Source organism: Rhinolophus sinicus, linkage group LG05 (genome assembly GCF_036562045.2).
Source record: "Rhinolophus sinicus isolate RSC01 linkage group LG05, ASM3656204v1, whole genome shotgun sequence".
NCBI lineage: Eukaryota > Metazoa > Chordata > Mammalia > Chiroptera > Rhinolophidae > Rhinolophus > Rhinolophus sinicus.
This window is the reverse complement of record NC_133755.1, coordinates 138,997,892-139,019,416: the sequence shown is the minus strand read 5'-3', so window position 1 is coordinate 139,019,416 and position 21,525 is coordinate 138,997,892. Positions and strand designations below refer to the sequence as shown.

The 21,525-nt window shown below is 38.3% G+C and overlaps 1 protein-coding gene across 12 annotated transcripts in view; it reads left to right on the top strand.

Moving 5' to 3' along the window:
* Positions 1-21,525, top strand: part of AK9 (adenylate kinase 9) — a 109,866-nt gene that overhangs the window by 17,024 nt on the left and 71,317 nt on the right. For all 12 annotated transcript variants that reach the window (XM_074333408.1, XM_074333409.1, XM_074333410.1 and 9 more), the window contains exons 6-12: positions 1,834-1,946; positions 5,213-5,401; positions 9,716-9,844; positions 14,423-14,497; positions 18,449-18,547; positions 20,236-20,375; positions 20,456-20,636. In XM_074333408.1, coding sequence (XP_074189509.1) covers positions 1,834-1,946; positions 5,213-5,401; positions 9,716-9,844; positions 14,423-14,497; positions 18,449-18,547; positions 20,236-20,375; positions 20,456-20,636 — 926 coding nt within the window. The remainder of the gene's footprint in view (positions 1-1,833; positions 1,947-5,212; positions 5,402-9,715; positions 9,845-14,422; positions 14,498-18,448; positions 18,548-20,235; positions 20,376-20,455; positions 20,637-21,525) is intronic.

Sequence of the window (21,525 nt, the reverse complement as noted above, 5' to 3'; positions counted from 1 at the left end):
GAAATTGGCATAAGCCTAAGCATTTAATGAGATTTTGGATTACCATGATAATTGTTGATCTGATTTTTCAAAATAAAAGATTATGGTCAGCATGTTCTTTCTTAAATAAGGATTTTGAGGTTGGCTTATTAAACACATTCATTCGTCTATCAACAGATGCTTAGCAGCTCTTATATTATCCTAGGCATTGTATAGGATAGCAGTTCTCAAGCTTTTTGTTCTCAAAACTCCATTACACTTATAAAAATTGTTGAGGTCCCCAAAGAGCTTTTGCTTACATGGATTACATCTATCAATACTTATCACATTAGAAATTAAAAGTAAGAACTGTTTTAAATATTTGTTTAAAAATAATAAAACTGTTACATGTTAGCATGAACAACATATTTTATAAAAATAACCATTCTTCAAAGCAAAAAATGTAGTGAGAAGTGTGGTATTGTTTTATAGTTTTGCAAATCTCTTTAATATCTGTTTTAAGAGAATACCTAGCTGGATTCTCACATCAGCTTCTGCTTAATCTATTGCAATACATTGTTTTTGTTGAAGTACATGAAGAAAATCCAGCTTCACACAGATATGTAGTTGGAAAAGGGAGGAATATTTTAATTGTCTTTAGAATAATTGTGGATATTCTTGGTCCTACACCAAAACTTGACAAACGGAAGTTTCTTAAAGAGTAGTTGCATTGTGGACTCTGAAACCATATTAGTGAACTTTTCAAACTCTGTTCCGTTAAAATCTATTGATCTATCTTGCCCTTGGAATGGGTCTTTTACCCATGCGTGATTGTGTGGCATTACGCATTGGTCATTTGCAAAATATTTGTTCACTGAGTTCTGCACACTTTCCAAAAGTTGGCCTGTTTCATTATACAATATCAAAAAAGTCCCATTTGTTAATACCACCACCAATCTCATCAAGACAAGTGTGAAGAATTGGGAAGCTATTACGCTTATGGCAGTGGATACAAGTTTTCCAAAATTCTAATTTTCACTTGAATTTTATAATTAGGAACAAATACTGTCAGTTGTTGTCCTTGACATAACAGTCTCACTCCATTCGCTTTTTACAAAATTTCTGTAAAATATTCAAAGCTGAATAACCATAATTTATCTGTCAGTTGTTATTCCAAGAAAAAAAATGTTCTACTAAAATAGCGGGAAAATTGATTGAAGGCCTATGAATTCCCACTGCAGGAGTTGAGACTTTATTCTATTAATAAGAAAAAAGTTTATCAAGCAAGACAGTGACATAATTAAAGAAATATATTAAGATTAATGTGATGTTGGTTAACAGCGTGAATTTCAATGAGAAGATTTGGGTTTCTGGGTAGGAATGCAACCTAATGGATGTACTATGCCAACATCATATTGATAATTTCTTACACTCTGTGAGAGGTTTTTTATCACTCTCTATAACTTACATATACGTTATAAACACATATACCCTGTTATATTATAAAACATTAAGAAAGAAATATACCACACAATCCCCATAATATACCTTTGCCATTCATTATATGAGCTTTCCTAATATGAGTTAAAACAATTATTAGCATAGAATTTCCTTCCCTAGGCACCTCATGTGCCTAAAATAAATTAATTTGGAGTTTTTAAAGTTGTGTCCTTCTAGCCCAATGATTTTATTTATCAGAAAAATACTATTCATAGTTATTTAAAGATTTAAAATTTAAAGATTTTTGGTAGATGATTTTAAGACCTGCACTAGTGTTCATCAATAACTAGATGATTTTTTATAAAGTAATAATAAATCCAAGCTCTCATATGTGGATATTATTATAAAACTTTAAAATTCTATTTTACTCTACAGGTTATATCATCACTGAAATACCATCACTTTCAGAAGATGCTGTGACTATTTTGCAGCAAATGGAATTAATTAAAAATTTAGCTTTGAAACCTGATATTATAATCAATATTAAGGTAAGAATATTAGTTGTTTTTCTTAGTATAGTTAACCAATCTTTCTGATGATAGTGAAATTAAAGGAATGCTTTCAAAAATGTTAAGCTGTTAGGAAAATACTAACTTATGCATCAATTATAGGGACTGAGTTATACTTTCTTATACTTCTGTGCTTTTGCACCTGCAGCTCTATCTACAGGACACATCTCTTTGCCTCTTCACCAGACTTGACCATAGTCATCCTCTGAAAGTCAGTTCAGGCGTCATCTCCTCAGAACTAGCCCTGATGACCACCCCCTACATACCAGCACACATTAACTAATATTCTCTCTCTCCCTCTGTCTCTGTTTCCCTCTCGCTCCTCTCTCCTTCCTTCTTCCCCTCCCTTCCCCTCCACCTCCCTCTCTCCTTTCCCCACACATATTAGTACTTACCACAGGAAAGTTAAATATTTCTCTGATGACCAATCATGTTACTCTCTTCTTTCCATCATATTACCTCACTGTCTTGTCATTGCCCGTTTCCCTTCTGGACTCTGCCTTACTTGAAGCAGGAACCATGTCTTACTCATATAAACAGCAACTAGTACAATAGATGACACAATAGTTTGCCAGTTAAATAAAATGAAAGAACGAACAAATAACTTGGATGTGAATGTTAAAGAACTTTACTGGATTGAGTAAGAATCAAGGCTGAGTGCTGTTCCCAATTCTCTCCTTTTTCAGCTGTGAGAATTTGGTAAGTCACACTTAGGAGTCTCAAGTTCCTCTTTACAAAGATGGTGATAGCTGCCCCATGGGGTTGATAAGAATTCAGAGAGGTGAGGACTGCTTGTTTATGTAAAATTGAATGATAAGCTTCTATATTCGTACACTGCCCGATTCTCCAACAGGCTTGACAGCTCAGAATAAATTAAATGGTTCTCAGCTCAGGTGTTGAGCCCCAGTGGTGTGTTAGGGTCAGCTGTGAGGGAGGGGGGGCATTGCCGTGCTGGACTTGCAGCCCCAGCCACAGGTCCTGGTCAGAGGCCAATCAAAACCCCTGTGTGATCCTGGGCGTGTCACATGTGAGCACGTGTATGATGGAGAGAAGGAAAGAGCAATTAACTGAAACCAAATAGAACGTCTAAGCCATGGGAAAAATAGACTATATAAGAAATTGAGACCTGGGCCCACAGGCTATATGGCCCCAAGTGCTTACTAAATTTGAGGCATCAATTTGGTTGTAAGTTGAATCAGCCAAAATGGAAGGGAAAACGTGAGCAGTTATATAAAATTCACATTGTCCATGAAGACAAGCCATTCCTCAGGAAAAACAAAACTCCCACTACAAATGAGAGAAATGTCTTTTACATGGGTCTTAATGTAAGAGATTGTTAATGTAGAGAGTGAAGTCTTGAACCCCGTTTACGTTATAAGTGAGGTAATGGGTATCATTTATATTATAAGTGTAACAGTGGGGATCCACAGCAGTTTCTACAGGGTAGCCAGAGTGTAATCACAGGGCCTACCCTGAGACAGAACTCAGTATAACACACTTCTCTGATGGTTTGGCCTTATTTAGGGATAAAGCTTGAAACTTCTGGAGCAGAAGTTCTTAGCCTGGGATCCATGAATCTTTAAGTATCCATGAACCTCCTGAAATTACATGCAAAATTCTATGTATACATGAATTTTTTTTCTGAAGCAAAAGCCTATGGCTTTCATCATCTTCTAAAAGAGTCTATACTAAAAAAAAAAGTTAGGAACCAGTGATCTACAGTAGTAATTCTCAGAGTACAGTCCCAGAGCCAACTGCGTTGGTGGCACTCAGAACCTTGTTAGAAATGCAAATGTTCAGGCCCCACCCCAGAACTATAAGTCAGAAACTCGAGGGGTGGCGTCCAGCTATCTGTTGAAAAGCTCTCCGGGTGACTCTGACGCCTGCTCTGAAGCTTGAGGACCACTGCTCTGTAGCACGTCCCTCAGGCTCACCCTCTTGTTAATTACTTCCTATAAGTGGAACCAGGAGACAACTAAAGGCAATCGTCTTTGTCAAGGACCCACAAGTGAGTGTTCTGGCTTGCTGGAGAAGGGAAATACATACACAGTTTAAAAATTACCTAAATGGGTTGAGATCTTTTTTTGTGAAAGTTTGGACACCTACATAAATGTCTTACTTCAATAAATTCCCGTCATATCACCACATAGAGGTGGCCGGAAGAAATCAGAAAATGAGCAAGGAAGGTTCTTAAGTTTCTTGCTTCTTTATGTGGTACATAAACTGTCGGCATCAGAATCACTGAGGATGCTTGTTAAAATGTCTAACCTCACTCCAGACTTCATAAATCACAAGAGAGAGCAGAAATTTCTATTTATGAGTCTCCATACACGGTTACACCCTAATGTTTGAGAACCACCATAGAATGTCATCCAGAGTCTTTTATGCCGAAAATTATTCAGAGCAGAATAACGGAAGTTATCATTAATAATGTGCCACAGAGCCGGGCTCTGAATCAGAAGGCCTGGTCCCACGTCATGTCCTCACTCAGGACGGTGTGATGTGAATCCTCGTGCAGACGAGCCTGATTCTCTCTTCTGTGCCTTCACCTACCGGAGCAGTCCTCTGGTCGGCAGGATGGCATCAATCGGCATAGTGGGTCGTTTCTCTTACAAGATTAGTGTAAGGATAGAATCAAATACATGTGAAAGCACGTTGAAGGAAGAAAATTACTATTAGACTTTGGTTTGGGCTCTTTTTTTTTATCATCCAGGCTCAGTTTTCTCATTTACAAAATGAAAAGGTTAGACTAGAAGAGATGACTTTGTAGGTCCCATTCATGACTGCCCTTTTATGAAATACTACACTCGTAATGCTCTAAGTGATAGTAAATATTGTAAATACACGATATATTTTGTTCTAAATATATGGATATTCCCCATTTCCCTCCATTCTCAGCCTTTTCAAACTAATCTGACAGAATCCTCTTGCAGACTAACCTGATTCTCTTTTCTATTTCTCTAACTCTTTCTGCTATTCTTATAACCCTCTTTTTTCATCTTAAAACTTCTGATATTTTCTCACATGTATTAATTTTGGATAGAGAGAAGTGTTGGCATAGCATAAAAGTTGTGTCTTGTGCCTCTCTTGGCTTGTGATGAAAACTGATACAAAATGACACTGACAATAAATATTGCACTCGCCTAGGGTTTTAAGGAATTTGGGGGTTTGTGTATTGCATAGTATATGAAGGAAGTAAAGGCATATTTAACATGTTCTAAGTGATTACTAACCTTGTTCCTTAGTGTCGTGATTTTGATTTATGCCAAAGAGTTTCTGGGCAAAGGCAGCACAGTGCTACAGGGCACATATACACAAGAGATCAGTGGGATCCTGAAGTCATTGGGAATCGTAGGAAAAGGAAGAGAGAAGCCCAGAAAGAAGGAAAAGGAGAAGAGGAAGGGGAAGAGGAAGAAGAGCAAGACGAAGAAGAGGTAATATCCCAGTACCATATACTACACTTTAAAATTCACAACAATTAAAGTAAATGATGGCATGGATAATAGGAAAATAGCAGATGCGAGAGGAAATTACATTTTCTTTGTGTTTTTATTCAGTCTGGAGGAAATAGCAAACATATTTCATGTTTTCGAGAACTAGTAGATCGTACTCTGGAGGTCATCAAATTTAGCCTCCTTCTCAGAATGGAAGCCCCTCCACATCCTGTCAGCTGATCGGCTTCATTTCATAGCAACACAGTTATTGGTCACCCACTTTGTGTCAAGCACTGTGCAAGTTAGAGTGAGGAGTTAGAGTCATAAAAGAGTGTATTGTGGGGAGCAGGTAGCCCAGGCATAATGCAATTTGTGGAGTTAATATAACCCCGATTCCAAACTGACAGAGAGAGCACATAAAAAGAACTCTATAACCCAATTTCACACCTACATGTTGCTACCACAATCCTAAAGTCAATACTAGTAGGCATAATCCAGTAAGGCACCCAAGGAAGCTTCTACCATGATGGAATGAGGACAATTTGAGATTAAGAAATCTGTTAACACGTGGTGGACTGTATTTGGCCCACAGAGGTGGGATGGGCCATCGTTTGCCAGTCCCTACTCTACTGAAATATACCTGTGATTTCTATTATAAATTAATTAATTTATAATTTTATATCATTATAATTTATTATAAGTGTATTATAAATCAATACCATTTCTATTAGGGCCTAAACTTTATTAATTTATAGATGGACACATTGCAAATCATGTCCTAGGGAGACCAGATAATCCCGCAGGTTACAGTTTTATTGTCCTGTAGGTACTGAGCAGCTTTGCCACTCATATCACAGTCTTATTTCCGTGACTCTGTGTACTTCAGCTTTGTTACCCTGCTGGCTCCACCACTAATAGGTTCCAGGCATTTTTGACATTTGTTCTCTCATTTAAGAGTAGATCTTAAAATTTCTCATCACAAGAAACAAATTGTTTATATGTAATAATGAATAGTAATTAGGCTTACGATGGTGATCATTTTGCAATGTATACAAGTAACGAACCATTATGTCGTACACCTAAAACTAATATAATGTTATATCAATTGCATCTCAATTTAAAAAGCCTGCTAATGTAAGAAAGCCCATTTAAAAACATAAAATAATCTTCCCTGTGCAACTATGGCATTAAATAATCGTCAGCATCTATTCCAGATCTGTTTTTTTTAAAAAAGAGAGCCTCATCGCTAATAGGAACACACGAGTATCATTTTAACATGAATGCAACATACCATCTTAAATCAAAGACAGTGAGAGGTAGGGCTCACACTCTCATAGTGGCCAGGGCCACGGTGACGTCAGTGTGTGATGTTGGCCAGGGAAGAGTGAGGACGAGGCAGGCTAGGGCCACGCTGTCCAGTATGGCAGCCGCTGGCCCCATGTGGCTGTTTAATTAAAATGATAAAAAAATTAAAAATTGAGTTCCTCAGTAGCACTAGCCACATTTCCAGTGCTCAGTGACCAAATGTGGCTGTGTCTTCCAAATTGGACAGCATAGATACAGAACGTTTCCATTATTACAGAAAGTTCCTCTGGACAGCTACAGGGTGTATGCCCTTCTTCAGAGGACAGCTGTCTCTCACCTCCAGCCCAGACAACTATTGCCACGGGGGAAAGCTGGCCTGCTTTTACCAGTAGTCTGGTTTTTCCAGAGAAGCTGAAATCAGTGTTTTAAAATACGAGTATTTGGCGATTAATATGAAAATTTTAAAATATGTCGGCCAATGCTGTGGGAGATAATTAAATTATGCCTTCAGGCTGGATTAGCCCCCCGGGCCTGAGTTTGCTGTGATACCTGCCCAGTGGCACAGCCGTGTTCAGAAGCAAACCTGCCACCCACCTGAGTGGATGATGTGAAAGTCTTCACCCTTATATTCCCGCAGCTGGAAACAATCTCCCTGAATGCTATAATAGCTTTGTTAATGTTCTCTTAGCTTCCACTTTCCTCGACCCACCCCATCCCATTCCTTTGTTTACAGAAGCAAGCCAGAGCCATTTAAAAAATATATATATATGACCCTCGATGAATTTCTGTTACCTGTAGATGAAAATCCAAACACCCTCACATGGTTAAAAGGCCGTGGACCCAGCCTCTCTGATCTCAGCCCTACCTTTTCTCCCCACGTGCTCCCCACATTCCAGCCACCTTGGCCTTCCAGCTAGTGTTTAACTGTGCTGAACTCAGTCTCACCTCATCTTTGTGCTTGCTGTTTCCTCTCCCCTCTGCTGACTGCACCCTCCTCCAGACCCTCTTCATGTGCTCGCTCATTCCCATCACCCGCGTCTCACCCCAGGGATGACATCTCCAGAGACCATCCAGCAAGCAACTCTAACCCAGAAATATACCCCGCCATATATGATTTTAAATGTGCTCGTAGCCACTTTTTTTAAAAAAAGTAAAAAGAAACAGGCAAAAGTAATTTTAGCAATTTATTTAAACCAATATATCCAAACTTTTATTTCAACATGTACTCAACTTAAAAATTCTAAGAATGATGCACTTCTTTCATGTGAGCTTTTTGAAATCTGGTGTGCACTTTACATTTGCAGCTCGTTCCGGTGTGCACTTGTCACATTTCTGTTCTCAGTCGGTACGAGTGGCTGGTAGCTACCATTCGGAACAGCACAGGTCACCCCTTACCCTGTTTCCTTTTTCTCATAGCTCTTATCCCTTTCTGAAATGGCGTTATTTGTTTAGTTGCTTATTATCTGTCTGCCCCACAGAAGATAAGCTCTATGCGACAGGGACTGTATCCCCTGAGCCTGTAGCAGTCCTGACGTATGGTAGGTGCTTAGTAAGAGGTTGTGTACTGATTGAATTCACAAGAATCCTAGCAGAGCCCTCTGCTAGAGAGAGAAGAATGATAGCGTCTTTCGGAAAAGACAATGTGTATTAAGCCACTTTGAAATGTATAATCTTTGGTTCGGTAATTTTACTTTTAGGAACTGCTCTAAGGGAAAATATTAGCAATATAAAGATTTATGTACAAAGCTATTCAGTGAAACGTTATTTATAATCGTGAAAAATGTGAAGCATTCTTGTTGTCCAACTCTAGAATAATGATTAAATAATCATATTTTTAAGGATATTAATATATTATTTGACCATTAAAATAGTATTTAAAGCATTTCAAATAAGTTAGTAAATGGCTTATATAATAGATAATGTGGTTTAAATGATATAAGACATGGATATGTATGCATTGATAAAAAGTAGAATTAATAATTAGGTAATAAATATAATAATGGGATAATAAATATGATAGTGAACATTTTCCAGGCCTGGGCTGAGAACTTTTACATGTACTATTCCCTCTGCTTTGAAATGTTCATTCTCCAGAAATCTGTGTGGCTCTCTCCCTCATTTCCTCTGGGCTGTCTTCAAATGTTACTTCTTTCATGACTACCTGCTTAAAATAGCACTTTTCCCATTACTCTCCATCCCCTCTATCCTGCATTACCTTTCTTCCTCCTGCTTACCACCACCTAACCTGTTATATACCAGGGGTGCCAAAAAAATGTATTCACATGACTTGTATTCATCATTTATTATCGGTATATATTGAATATTACAATTTTAACACAGTTTTTTCCTTTCTTAAAATGTGTATGCATTGTTTCTGAAACCCTCTGGACTTATTTGTCTACTGTTTATGTTTTGTCTTCCCCAAATGGAATGTATGCATTGTTTCTGAAACGCTCTGGACTTATTTGTCTACTGTTTATGTTTTGTCTTCCCCAACTGGAATGTGTACTCTGCATTCCCCAACTGGAATGTGTAGGAATCTCCACACTGCCTTCCGTAGAGGCTGCACCAGTCTGCATTCCCAGCATCTTACTTAGTTTTATTCACTGTAGTATCTCAAGCTCCTAGAAGTACCTGACATATAGTAGGCATCCAGTCAATCTTTACTGAATGAATGAATGAATGAATGAATGAATGAATGAATGAATGAACAAATGAACTAGAAGCTCAGATATTCAGAGAAAATCTCATTTCTTTGTCTCTAAAAATCTGATACTTTCCCCCTGCTCTTCCCTACTTACTGAGGAACAAAAAGAAATGAATACGTCTCAAAGTTAATTTAAAGTTTTATTCCATCTGATAAAGGGCCCCTCGAGGTGTCTCAAATAAAAATCTTCAGTCTCTGATTTTTCCCTTCTGCCTGCTTCCCAACCCAAAATGGCATGTGGTTTGTAAATTAAGTAATCATTAAGATAAATGTATATATAAAATCTCTTCTTTTCCATGTAGGCATTTATTGCTGAAATGCAGATGGTGGCTGAAGTTCTTCAACATCTAGTTCAGAGGCCTGAAGATTATTTGGAAAATGTTGAGAACGTTGTTAAACTTTATAAGGACACAGTTCTTCCTACTTTAGAAGTAAGAACAAGATATATTGCTGAAAATGGGAATATTGATACGCATTTGTGTTCTGTCACTGTTTAAGTAGCTTTCACAGTTATTCATCTGCCTGATTCTGCTCCTCTTGAGCTTGGTAGAATGCTATTAAAAAAGGCTTCCATCCCAAAAGCTGTTTCACAGAACAGTATTATTTTACAAAGCAGCAGTGTTGCTGAACAGTGATAAATGTGCTGCATTTTTCAAAAGCCACTACAGGAATTCACTTATGGTTGCAGGTTGGAAAACCCATGTTAAGAGACTATTTTATAAAAGCATTTTCAATCTGTAATTTATGGGTTTATCAAAACAATTGTACACTTAGGGTGCATGTTTTATTCTAAAAGGAATTGTTAACTTATTTAAATTGCAATCTAAAGAAGAATTATCCCCAGATTGGTTTCTATCATTATCCCATTCAAAGTTGATTATATGTAAACATGATAAGGCCATTATATGTAGTAATAGGAAAGCTTTAAAATATGATTACTAAAAGTCAATATATGAAAAGCATATTTTATACAGCCAAAAATCCAGGGAAGACTGTCAAATTTGTGTTGGAGATTTAGTCAACAAACATTTATTAAACTTGGGTATTTGGGCAGACACCAGGCTAAGCTGTAGAACTACAAAGACAAATAAAAAACAGTTGTCACATTGCCTCTTCCCTTCTGACAGAGAAATTAAAATAATTTGATTTATGCTGATTTTTAATGTTATATATTTTAAAGACAAGTAAGTGGATCATTTTCATTCTCATCATCTACTCCCTAAAATGAGAACCAAATTTCATTGTTTTCTTATGTATGACCTTTATTCCTCACTTCCTCCTCTTCTATTCTGGGCCTTTAAACATAGCTTCTTAAGAGTAATTTACATGTCTATCTATAACATTCTTTTTTTTTTTTTTTGATTAAAGTTTATTGGGGTGACAATTGTTAGTAAAGTTACATAGATTTCAGATGTACAATTTCGTAATACATTATCTATATCTCACATTGTGTGTTTACCACCCAGAGTCAGTTCTCTTTCCATCACCATATATTAGACCCCATTTATCTTCTTCTAGAGCCCCCCCTTACCCTCTGCTAACCCCTAAACTATTGTCTAAGTCTATGAGTTTTTGTTCCTTCATTTGTTTGTCTTGTTCTTTTGTTATTTTCAGTTTTATATACCACATCATCAGTGAAACAATACGGTTCTCTACTTTTTCTGTCTGACTTATTTCGCTTAGCATTATAATCTCAAGATCCATCCATGTTGTCACAAATGGTGCTATTTCGTTTTTCTTACCACCGAATAGTATTCCATTGTGTATATATATCACAACTTCTTTATCCATTCATCTATCGAAGGACATTTTGGTTGTTTCCATGTCTTGTCCACCATAAATAAAGTTGAAATGAACATTGGAGCACACATGTCTTTATGGATAAATGTTTTCAGATTTTGGGGGTAGATATCCAGGAGAGGGAATGCTGGGTCATGTGGTAATTTTTTGAGGAACCTCCACACTGCCTTCCATAACGGCTGCACTAGTCTGCATTCCCACCAACAGTGTATGAGGGTTCTTTTTCTCCACAGTCTCTCCAACACTTGTTACTACTTGTCTTGTTGATGGTAGCCATTCTGACTGGGGTGAGGTGATATCTCATTGTGGTTTTTATTTGCATTTCTCTGATGATTAGTGATGTTGAGAATTTTTCCATATGTCTGTTTGACATTTGTATGTCCTCTTTGGAGAAATGTCTCTTCAGGTCGTCTGCCCATTTTTCAGTTGGGTTGTTTATTTGCTTTTTGTTGAATTGTATGAGTTCCTTGTATATTTTGGATATTAGGCCCTTATAAGAGGCACTGTTTGCAAAAATCTACTCCCATTCAGTTGGTTGCCTCTTTATTTTGTGGATGATTTCTTTTGCTGTGCAGAAGCTTTTAAGTTTGATATAGTCCCATTCATTTATTTTAGCTTTTACTTCCCTTGCCTTTGGAGTCAAATTCATAAAATGCTCTTTGAACCCAAGGTCTATAAGTTTAGTACCTATGTTTTCTTCTATGCAGTTTATTGTTTCAGGTTTTATGCTTAAGTCTTTGATCCATTTTGAATTAATTTTGGTACATGGTGACAGATAGCAATCCAGTTTCATTCTTTTGCACATGGCTTTCCAATTCTGCCAGCACCATTTATTGAAGAGGCTGTCTTTTCTCCATTGTATGCTTTTGCTTCTTTGTCAAAAATTACCTATCCATATTTTTGTGGGTTTATTTCTGGGTTCTCAATTCTATTCTATTGGTCTGAGTATCTATTTTTCTGCCAATACCATGCTGTATAACGTTCTTTTTTCATTCAACCGAAATATCCTGCATCATCCTTAAGTGGCTGGCATAGCATAAGAAATAAAGCATAATCAAAATCAGATTCAGAAAATTAGAAAACTATGTTCATAGGGGGAAAATAAACAGAGACAGTCTCTTCCATCCTAGCATCGCCGATACTCAGTGCAGTCAGTGCCCAAAGTCTGGCAAGTGGTAAATGCTTGACAGATGTTCAGCTGAGCAAGTGATGAGATCACAAAGGAAAACAAAAAATGATAGCTTCAACTTCATTACATATGAGACTTGGAAATAAATTGTTTTAAAAAAAAAACCTCGCTCAAAAGACAACAAACTGGAAATATATCCACATCAGTTACGAAAAAGTCATAGAATTGATTTTTTTAAACCTGTAAGTTCTCACCCTCCAAGATAAATAGGCCATAAATATGAACAGAGTTTACAGCAGTGAAAGACAAAAGAGTAAAAGGTCTCTAGAAAAATGTTCAGCTTCACAGATTATAAAGAAATGCTCATCCAAGTAATGAAGAATCATTTCCATGGTCAAATTTTAAAAGATGAACAAAGAATAAGAATTTCTAATGCTAGCAAGAATAGGGTAAAGCAAACACTCATGCATACCCTGTTGAAAGGAACAGAAATCAGCGTGGTCATTTTTTAATAGCTTGTCCATAAGAAGTCCAGGAGTGGAAAACTTCTAGGCCCTGCTGCAAAGCATAGATAAGAATTGATTATCCTTGTGCCAACAAAGCAAAAATTTCAAAGCCATGAACCTAGACTTTAGGCCTAGGTAACTTGCTTAACAGTGAAACACTTGCCTTATACAGTAATTCCAGGGTACTGGTGTGTGTAGAAGGAGGTGGGGGAGAGCCAGCCAATACCATGCTGTATAACGTTCTGAAAAGGTAGGAGCCTGCATTTCTAGTCTCCTCTGACCTGGCTGAGATATCAATTCACTTGAGAGACCAAGACCAGCAAAATTCAGTATGCCTCCAAGAGACATGAGGAAAGCAAGTGGGAGCAAAATAACCTGCATAATTTTCTGGTTTATATCCTGCTTCAGGAGTAATCCAAAACCAAGTCCTCATTCTTACCTGTCTTTAAATCCCAACTTGACTCCTGGTTTCACCTGGTGTGTGTGTCTTTAGCCTCTGGAGTGTTCATACCCTTCGACTTAGTAAGTCTACTCTTCAGAATCTAGCTTGAGGAAAGAGTGCTTCTTTGTTCAGAACATGGTTATTTATGGTTAAATAAATAATATTGGCATATGTTTGTTCAGACTATTGTAATAGGGAGAACCTTCATTAATGAGGAACTTCTCAAAGAAAAGGAAGGGGACCTGGGGTTTTATGGAGGCAGGTAAACAAAGGAGCCATTCTCGAGTTTTACGGGAATAATGAGGAAGGTTGGAGATAGATCTTATCTGAGTCCTTGAAGAACAGTAGAGATGGGTCTTAGCTCTCACCATTCCTACTTTTTTGGGAATACAGGGCTCAGATAAAGTTCAGCACTGCCAATGTACAAAAATAAAATCCAGTGGATTTTAGATTTTAATCTTAGAAACAAAAAAAATAGCATAAGAAAATTTAGATGAATAGAAGTATAATCGAGATAGCGAAAATCTAATTTAAGCAAGAAAGGAAATCCAGAAACAATGTAAACATATATTTCATTATAAAAATGTTTTACATTACAGAAGTTACCATAAACAAAGTCAAAAGATAAATCCTAGCCAGGTAAAATATTTGCCATTCCTATAATTGATAAGGGTTAAAGACTTTACGTGAATGTCAGGGAAAACGAACAATCTAATAGAAGAATGCATAGAGGTTATGGTTAGGTGGTGGACAGAGATCTGGATCCTGAATCTCCCCTTAGCCAGGGGACTGTAAAGTGAAGTGAACCAATCCCATTTTTTAATTATCAGTTTGACAAATTATTTTATAAATATCTGCAGAGAAACAGATGTCCCAGCACATTTTTCTAATGGGAAGGACTCTAAGACTTCAGTGTAGAGAAAAACTGAAAAAAAGAGAAAAAAAATAAAATTCATGGTAAGATGACTAGTTTAGGCTTTGGCAAAAGATCTCTTGAACACTGAAAATAACATACATCATATCATGTATAAAGCAATTTAGCTTTAAAGATTTTTTCATAGTATATTAAGATTCTGATCTTGCATTTAGTTTTCCTAATGATCCTGCATTAAAAAATTTCTGTTATCTGCAGGAAGTAATGGCTGAACACAATTCCCAGTATCTCATTGAGCTAGATGGAAATAAGCCCCCAGAGGAGCTCTTCATGGTAAGTGTAATGTTCAGTCAAAATATCCCACGGTTTGGAAAATCAAAAAATTGTTGACTGGATTGTACTTATTTTAATAAAACATTGGAAATATATTTACATTTTTAAAACCACTTATTTTTGAAAATTTCATTTTGACACTTAAAAATTTGATGTTGTGTTTATTCATTTATCCGTATTTACTAAAACTACATTTGAATTTAATATCTCTGTATGACAAAAAGTGCCTCAAAGAAACTTAAAAGCAAGTAGCAGCCAGTAAGCACAATAAGATGCTTAACAAGTGTCATTAGGAAAATGCAAAACAAAGCCATAATGAGATACTACTTCACACTCACTAAGTTGGCTGAAATAAAAAAAAAAAAAATCAGGCACTAACAAGTGTTGGCAAGGATGTAGAAAAATTGCAACCTACATACATTGCTCGTGGGATTGTAAAATGGCAGAAGGGCAGAACCTAGTCTGGTGAGGAGGGCCATTTGTCTGAAATTATTTTTAAATTGAAACTCTAAGGATGAGTAAGAATTAGACCTAGAAGGCTAGGGGAGGGGAGGGAGGTGGGACAATGGTCCATGTTGAGAGAAGAGTCTGTGTGAAGCCCCAGAGGCAAGAAAGAGCACAGTGAGTTCTAGGAACTGAATGTAGGACTGGAACACAGGTGGGGTTTGGGGGAAGAAGGGATGGGACAGGTAGAATCGTGCCAAGGAACGAGCAGGGATTGTAATGATGAGGCCTAAACTCTTTAATGTGAGGGAATGGGCGGCCAGTAAAAGGTTTTAAGCCAGAGAATGAAAATAATCCTTCTTGTATTTAAGAAAAGTCACTCAATAGCATAAGGAATATAGTCAATAATATTACAATACCTATGTATGGTGTCAGGTGGGTATTGGATTTGTCAGGGTGATCACCTCGTAGGTTACATGTCTAATCTCTATGTTGTACACCTGAAACTAATATAATATTGCATGTCAAATGCAACTGAAAAAAAATTTTTTAATTATTTTAAAAATAAATTAAAATATGCTTCAGTCTGAAAAAGAAAGAAAGATCACTCAGACTGCAGTGCAAAGAAAAAACTGAGGAAAAATAAAATTGGTGGTTAAGAAGACAAGCTCTGGCTTTTGCAGTAGGTTCAGTAAGAGATGGTGGCCTAACCCAGGGTAATGACTGAGGGAATGGACAGAAGATGGACCTAAAAGGTATTTAAGAAGTCTGTATGACGGGACTTGATGAGTGACTTAATGTAGGTGTGAAGGGGGAGAGAAAAGTCAGACATAATGCTCAGATTTGTGGTTTGATGTAATTCATGGCAGCATAGTAAATGCTGGTGGTAGAGAAGCTTCAGTGGGGATGTGTTCTTGCTAAGCTCCTCAGCGATCTTCTCCTGACCACAGCCACTGTTCATTCTTCAGTCCTGATCTAATTCACCTAGCAGCAGCATTTGACGCAACTCATTACTTCTGCCTTGTTTCTTTCTTCCCTTCTTGCACCCCACACTGTAGTCCCTTCTGCCTCACTGGACACTCTCCACGTCTAACTAACCTCTAGAGTTGGAGGAGTCCAGAGCTCACTCCTCGTTCATTCTTCTCTGCCTTCCCTCTGCTTAGAAGGCTGCATCCAGTCCAACGGCTTTCAATACCTTACAACCTCTGGTGACTCTTAAATTCTTACTAATATCCCAGACCTTTCCCCTGAATTCCACACTTGTATAATCAACTACTACTCAATATATCCAATTGGATGTTGTATTGGAAAAACTCCATTTCCACCTGTGAGTCTTTCTTTACTCTCACACAGAACCCTTCACTTCCGACCCTTTTGGTCACCAAATGTGTGGAGGTTTCCCCACAGCAAGCAATCCTCTGTGATACCAGCTGAGTATCCTAAAATTTAACTCAATTCTGAAACTAGTTGGAGATAGTGTCAGGTCCTACAGGTCAAGGGCTCAGTCACACACGACTGTTCCCACCCCACTGCAGGTGCCAATCACAAGTAGTCGGTCCCCAGGTTACCACAACTTCTCTCCAACTTGGCTACAATTGGAGGTTTCCACGACCCCCTCTTAAGGTTCAATTAATTTGATAGAGTGGCTCTCGGAACTCATGGAAACATGTACTTATGTACCTGTTTATTAAAGGATACAATAAAGGATACAGATGAACAGCCAGATGAAGAGATACATGGGGCGAGGTCTGGAAGGTTCCCAATCTCAGGAGCTTCTATCCCCATGGAGTTGGAATGTATCATCCTCCCATTGGGGATGTGTTCACCAACCCGGAAGTTCTCCACACCTGTATTATTGGGATTTTATGGAGGCTTCCTTACGTGGGCATGATTAATTATTAACTCTGTTTCGAGCCACTTTCCCTTCTCTGGATATTAGGGGGTGGGTCTGAAAATTCCAAGCTTCTCATCATGGCCTGACCTTTCTGGTAACCAGCCCCCATCCTGCAGCCATCCAGGGACTTACCCAGGCTCTCCTCAATAAAACAAAAAATGCTCGTAGGCCTCTTATCACTTAGGAAATCACAAGGGTTTTAGGAGCCCTTTGTCAGGAATGGATCAGAGACTAAATATTAGAACAACAGATGCTCCTAGTGCTCTTATCACTCAGGAATTTACAAGGGTTTGGGGACCTCTGTGCCAGACACCAAGGCAGAGACCAATATATATTTTCTATGATCTCACAGATGTCTAATACGCATCTTAGCTTTAAATGTACGAGATAAAACCCGTGATTCACTATCACTACAGTCCTGCCTCAAATACATTCCTCCTACAGTTTTGTCCTCTCAGTAACTGTTACATCCATCCTTCCGGCTGCTCTTCTCTTTTTCTCACATCCCACATCCAATCCATCAAGTATACACATCAGGCTTCTCCTTCAAAGTATATCCAGAATTTGACCACTTTTTGCAACCTGGGACACGCTTTCCTCAAGGAGAGGGCAGAAACTCCAATAGGCCTGGCTGAAACTTGCCAAGCCTGTTATGGCCCCAGTTGGTTTAGGGCCCTGGCACTTCTGCCCACATTCTATTGGTCAAAACAAGTTGCATGGAAAAGCTCAACACTAGTCGATAGGGAAGTATTCTCTACCCAACGTGAACTAGGGAATTAACAAGGGTGGGGAGGGAAGGGTAAATTGTGAGCAAAGAATACAATCTACCACAGATTGCTGGATACCAACAGGACTTTGTCTATCTCACCATCTCTCACCTCAGGCTCTGTTTCAGACTCTTCCACAGAGTGTCTAGGGCTGCCTAAGCATTAGTTTCTAACGGCTGCCATAATAAAGTATCATAAACTAGATGGTTTCAAATGGCAGAGATTTATTCTCTCACAGTTCTGAAGGTTAGAAGTCCAAACTTGAGGTGTTGGCAGGTACATGCTCCCTCCAAAATCTCTAGAGGAGGATCCATCCTTGCTTTTTCTGGCTTCCGGTACCCCACCCCTCAAGCATCCATTGGCTTGTGGTAGCATAACTCCAATATCTGCCTCTGTCTTCACATGGCTGTCTTCCCTCTGCCTAAAGAGGTCCCGTAGAGCAAGACCTCTAAGGACATGGATATTTGGGGACCAGAGGGCAGACTGTTGTAGATTGAATTGTGTTCCCCCAAAAGATTTTGAGGTCCTAACCTCCAATAACTATGAATGTGACCTTATTTGGAAATGGGATCTGTTCAGATGCAATCAAGTTAAGATTTGGTCATAGTGAAGCTGGGTGGGCCCTCATGCAATATGACTGGTGTCCTTATGAGCAAAGAGCCTCAGCTACACAGGGAGAAGATAGTTATGTGACAACAAAGGCAGAGATTGGCCAAGGAACACCAAAGATTGCCAGCAAACAACCAGAAGCTAGGAAGAAGCAAGGAAGTATTCCACTCATGAGCTCATCACTTTTTCAGAATATTCAAATGCCAATGTATTTAAAGATTTGTTCTTTAAATTTAGACAGTTATGGATCGACTTAAATATCTGAACCTAAGAAGAGCAGCTATTTTAACTAAACTCCAGAGTGCAGAGGAAGAAATGAATGAGGCAATGGAAAATGTAAGTTATTTTTAACTGTTTGAAAGTGTACCTTTTACTGTATGTTGTTACCTTAATTTGTATCCTTTCAAGGTTTAAAAGGAGTTTCAGGATGCCTTTTACAAAAATGGATTTGATTTTTGAAAAGAAGCTATAATATTTGCACAATATTCTAATAAACACTAAATACAACAAAAGTTTTGAAACAAAGAAAAACAATAAAAGCTGAAAAACCAACCACAAAAATAAAGAGAAAGAAAAAAACCAAGTGCACTTAAAAATGTTTGCAGTACCAAAAAAAGCAAAGACATAAAAGCCCACAGCTCTGTAAGCATTCATTCATTCCTTCAATGATTCAACCAATTTTTTAGAATAACTGCTGGGTTCCTGTCACTGATGTACCCATATTAGGGATGTGATGGTGATCCATTTATAATTGCTAGGTGCTAGAAGGTCCACAGGGCTTGAGTGTATGTGGTGCTGAAGCAAGGACACATGGGGGCTTTAATTGGAGGATTCGATCTATTCTGGAAGGGAGAAGAGACAGAGTTCATTCCTCTGCTGTTATTTTCCTGAGGTTTTCAGAAAGCAGCAAACACAAATGCGTGTGTTTTCTGCCTTGTTTAACCAGAGGCAGTCCTGATTGTTTTTAAGACTGTATTATCCAATTCACTTAAAAACTCATCTTCTTACTGCACCTCAGCACCTGCTAGACATGTGGCTCTGGGGGCTTGACGTTGAGAGAGAAACATTGTCTGCTATTCAACACTTTTCCCCAAGTTGGGACAGGAAATGGGGATGATAAGAAAAGGGTGGCTGCCTCCTGACTTGACTGGATCATCGGTTGTAGACTCCATGGAGAAGCAGGGTAACCACACCGACGAGGGTCTTGGTTTCAAGCAGCTCCCCTAAGCTGACACATTCCTTTACACTTAACTGCTTCTCCCAGCCTTCAGTTGGGGACATTCATGCAGCATCGCTGCACTGTACGTGCCTCTTTGCTCTCTGATGCTGCAGCGGTCCCAGCAAGACCATAGCTCCCATTCTATGGTCTCCCAATCAACTCTGGAGCCAGTAAGGTGAGATACTTATCTGAAGATGGGCGGGAGCCACCCTGGACCCTGGAGTTGCCCACCATGCCATCTCTCTCCAGTTCTCTCATCTCCTAATAAGGTGGTACAAGGACAGTGAACTTTTTAGCCATCGGTTGTCTATAGAGAATTGGTTCTTCACTTCTCTGGAGGTTACCAACAGAAAGGATTGCTGAGGGCAACTTTACATTTTAAGATGAATGAAAGAGCTAAGTAAATGCAAAAAATAATCAGTGTCTAACATCTTACTATTTAAAAACTTAAATAAATTGGCAAAGAATCTGGTACATTTTCAAATCTTTTTAATGAGAACTTTTCAAAATCTGTTTTCTGAAACAGATAATAGAAAACACTCTATCTACTGTATGCTCATTCTACCTTATAATAGAAAATGCTCAGTAAAATTTAAATAAGGTCTTATAACAGAAATGGAAACTACTTGTGTATTAAATTTTGGACAAGTAAAGAATGGTTGCAATTAAGAAAAAAAGCCAAATTTGCTTTCTAAATTATTTCTTACGTAGTAAAGCACTATCAAACAAGAAATGAAATCCTTAATATTGTTCATTTCAGCAAAACTTATGTCCACATATTTAATGTAGTATTTGTTATTAACAGGATGAGCTGTTCCGTACTCTTGCATCTTGTAAACATATTGCACCAAGATACAGATGGCAGAGAAGCAGATGGGGACGGACGTGTCCCGTGAGTTTAAAAGAAGGTAACATTCACCTAGGATTGCCAGACTTTTGTGTAAGGTACGTAAGATTTTCAGAACTTCATTTTTAAACTTGCCCATACCTCTTTTCAGTTGTTTATGATTATGACATATTTTAAGTTTTCTAGGTAAAATATACTGTCTGTCATCAGAAGAAGCATTAAAAAAATTTTTATTGAACCCACGTCCCTATCTCCTTCCACCTATGCCAACACCACCGTTTAAAGTATTCATATTTGGACCTCAGTCTTCAGGGAAAACAACACTTAGCAATTTGCTTGCAGACCATTACAAAGGAAAGGTAACTATTTGGCTAGCTAGCTAGCTTTCTACCTATCTATAACTAATTAAAATTTGTAGGATTTGTACTCAGTTTTCTGAATTTTACACTGTCAGTGGGGTAATTGTTCCACTGGGTTTGGAGTGGGTAAGGCATCCTCCTTGCTGTTGATTGTAGCTTCCAGAGCATAGCCCCTCCCTGATTCCCAGAAGCCCCCAGATTTAACTGTTACATCATGTAGACGATGCCACCCGTTACCTCTCTTGCTTCCACTGGTCTGCCGCTTCCTGGATTATACCCTCTTGGCTCAGTGTCACTCTTTCCACATACTCACTCCTGTCATAATTCTTGGTAATTTTAGTATCTACAAAGATGACCCTCCCAAACCCCTGGCCTGTCAATTCATTGACCTCTCCCACCTTGTTCTCCACCCTCAGTAAGTGAATTATTTTTAGCTTGAATCTCAGTGGTAGCTGTGGAGGTGGTAAGAAGCGGGTAGACTTGGGATAGCATTTGACGATGGATTGAAATACAGAGGAATTGTATGAAGGCCAGGGTGGCGAGAGTATAGGGTGTGAAAGGAGGAATGGCACACCATGAATGGCGGAAGACGTAGTCACAGTAACACAGGTCCTGGGAAGGAGTTTGAATTTATTCTAAGTGCTACTGAATTCTTTTAAACACAGGGGTAAGATTTTTATTTGCTTTTAATTTTTTTATTGCAAAATATGGCAAACATACAGAAAAGTGAAGCTCACTGAATTATCACAAAACAAACCCTCATGTAACCACCACCCAGGTCAAATATGGAATGTTGCCAGCACCCCAGAAGCCCCCTCAGGCCTCTTCCCAATGCCAGTCCTCTTATTTCTTCCACGAAGGTACCCACTGCCCTGAACTTTATGGTATT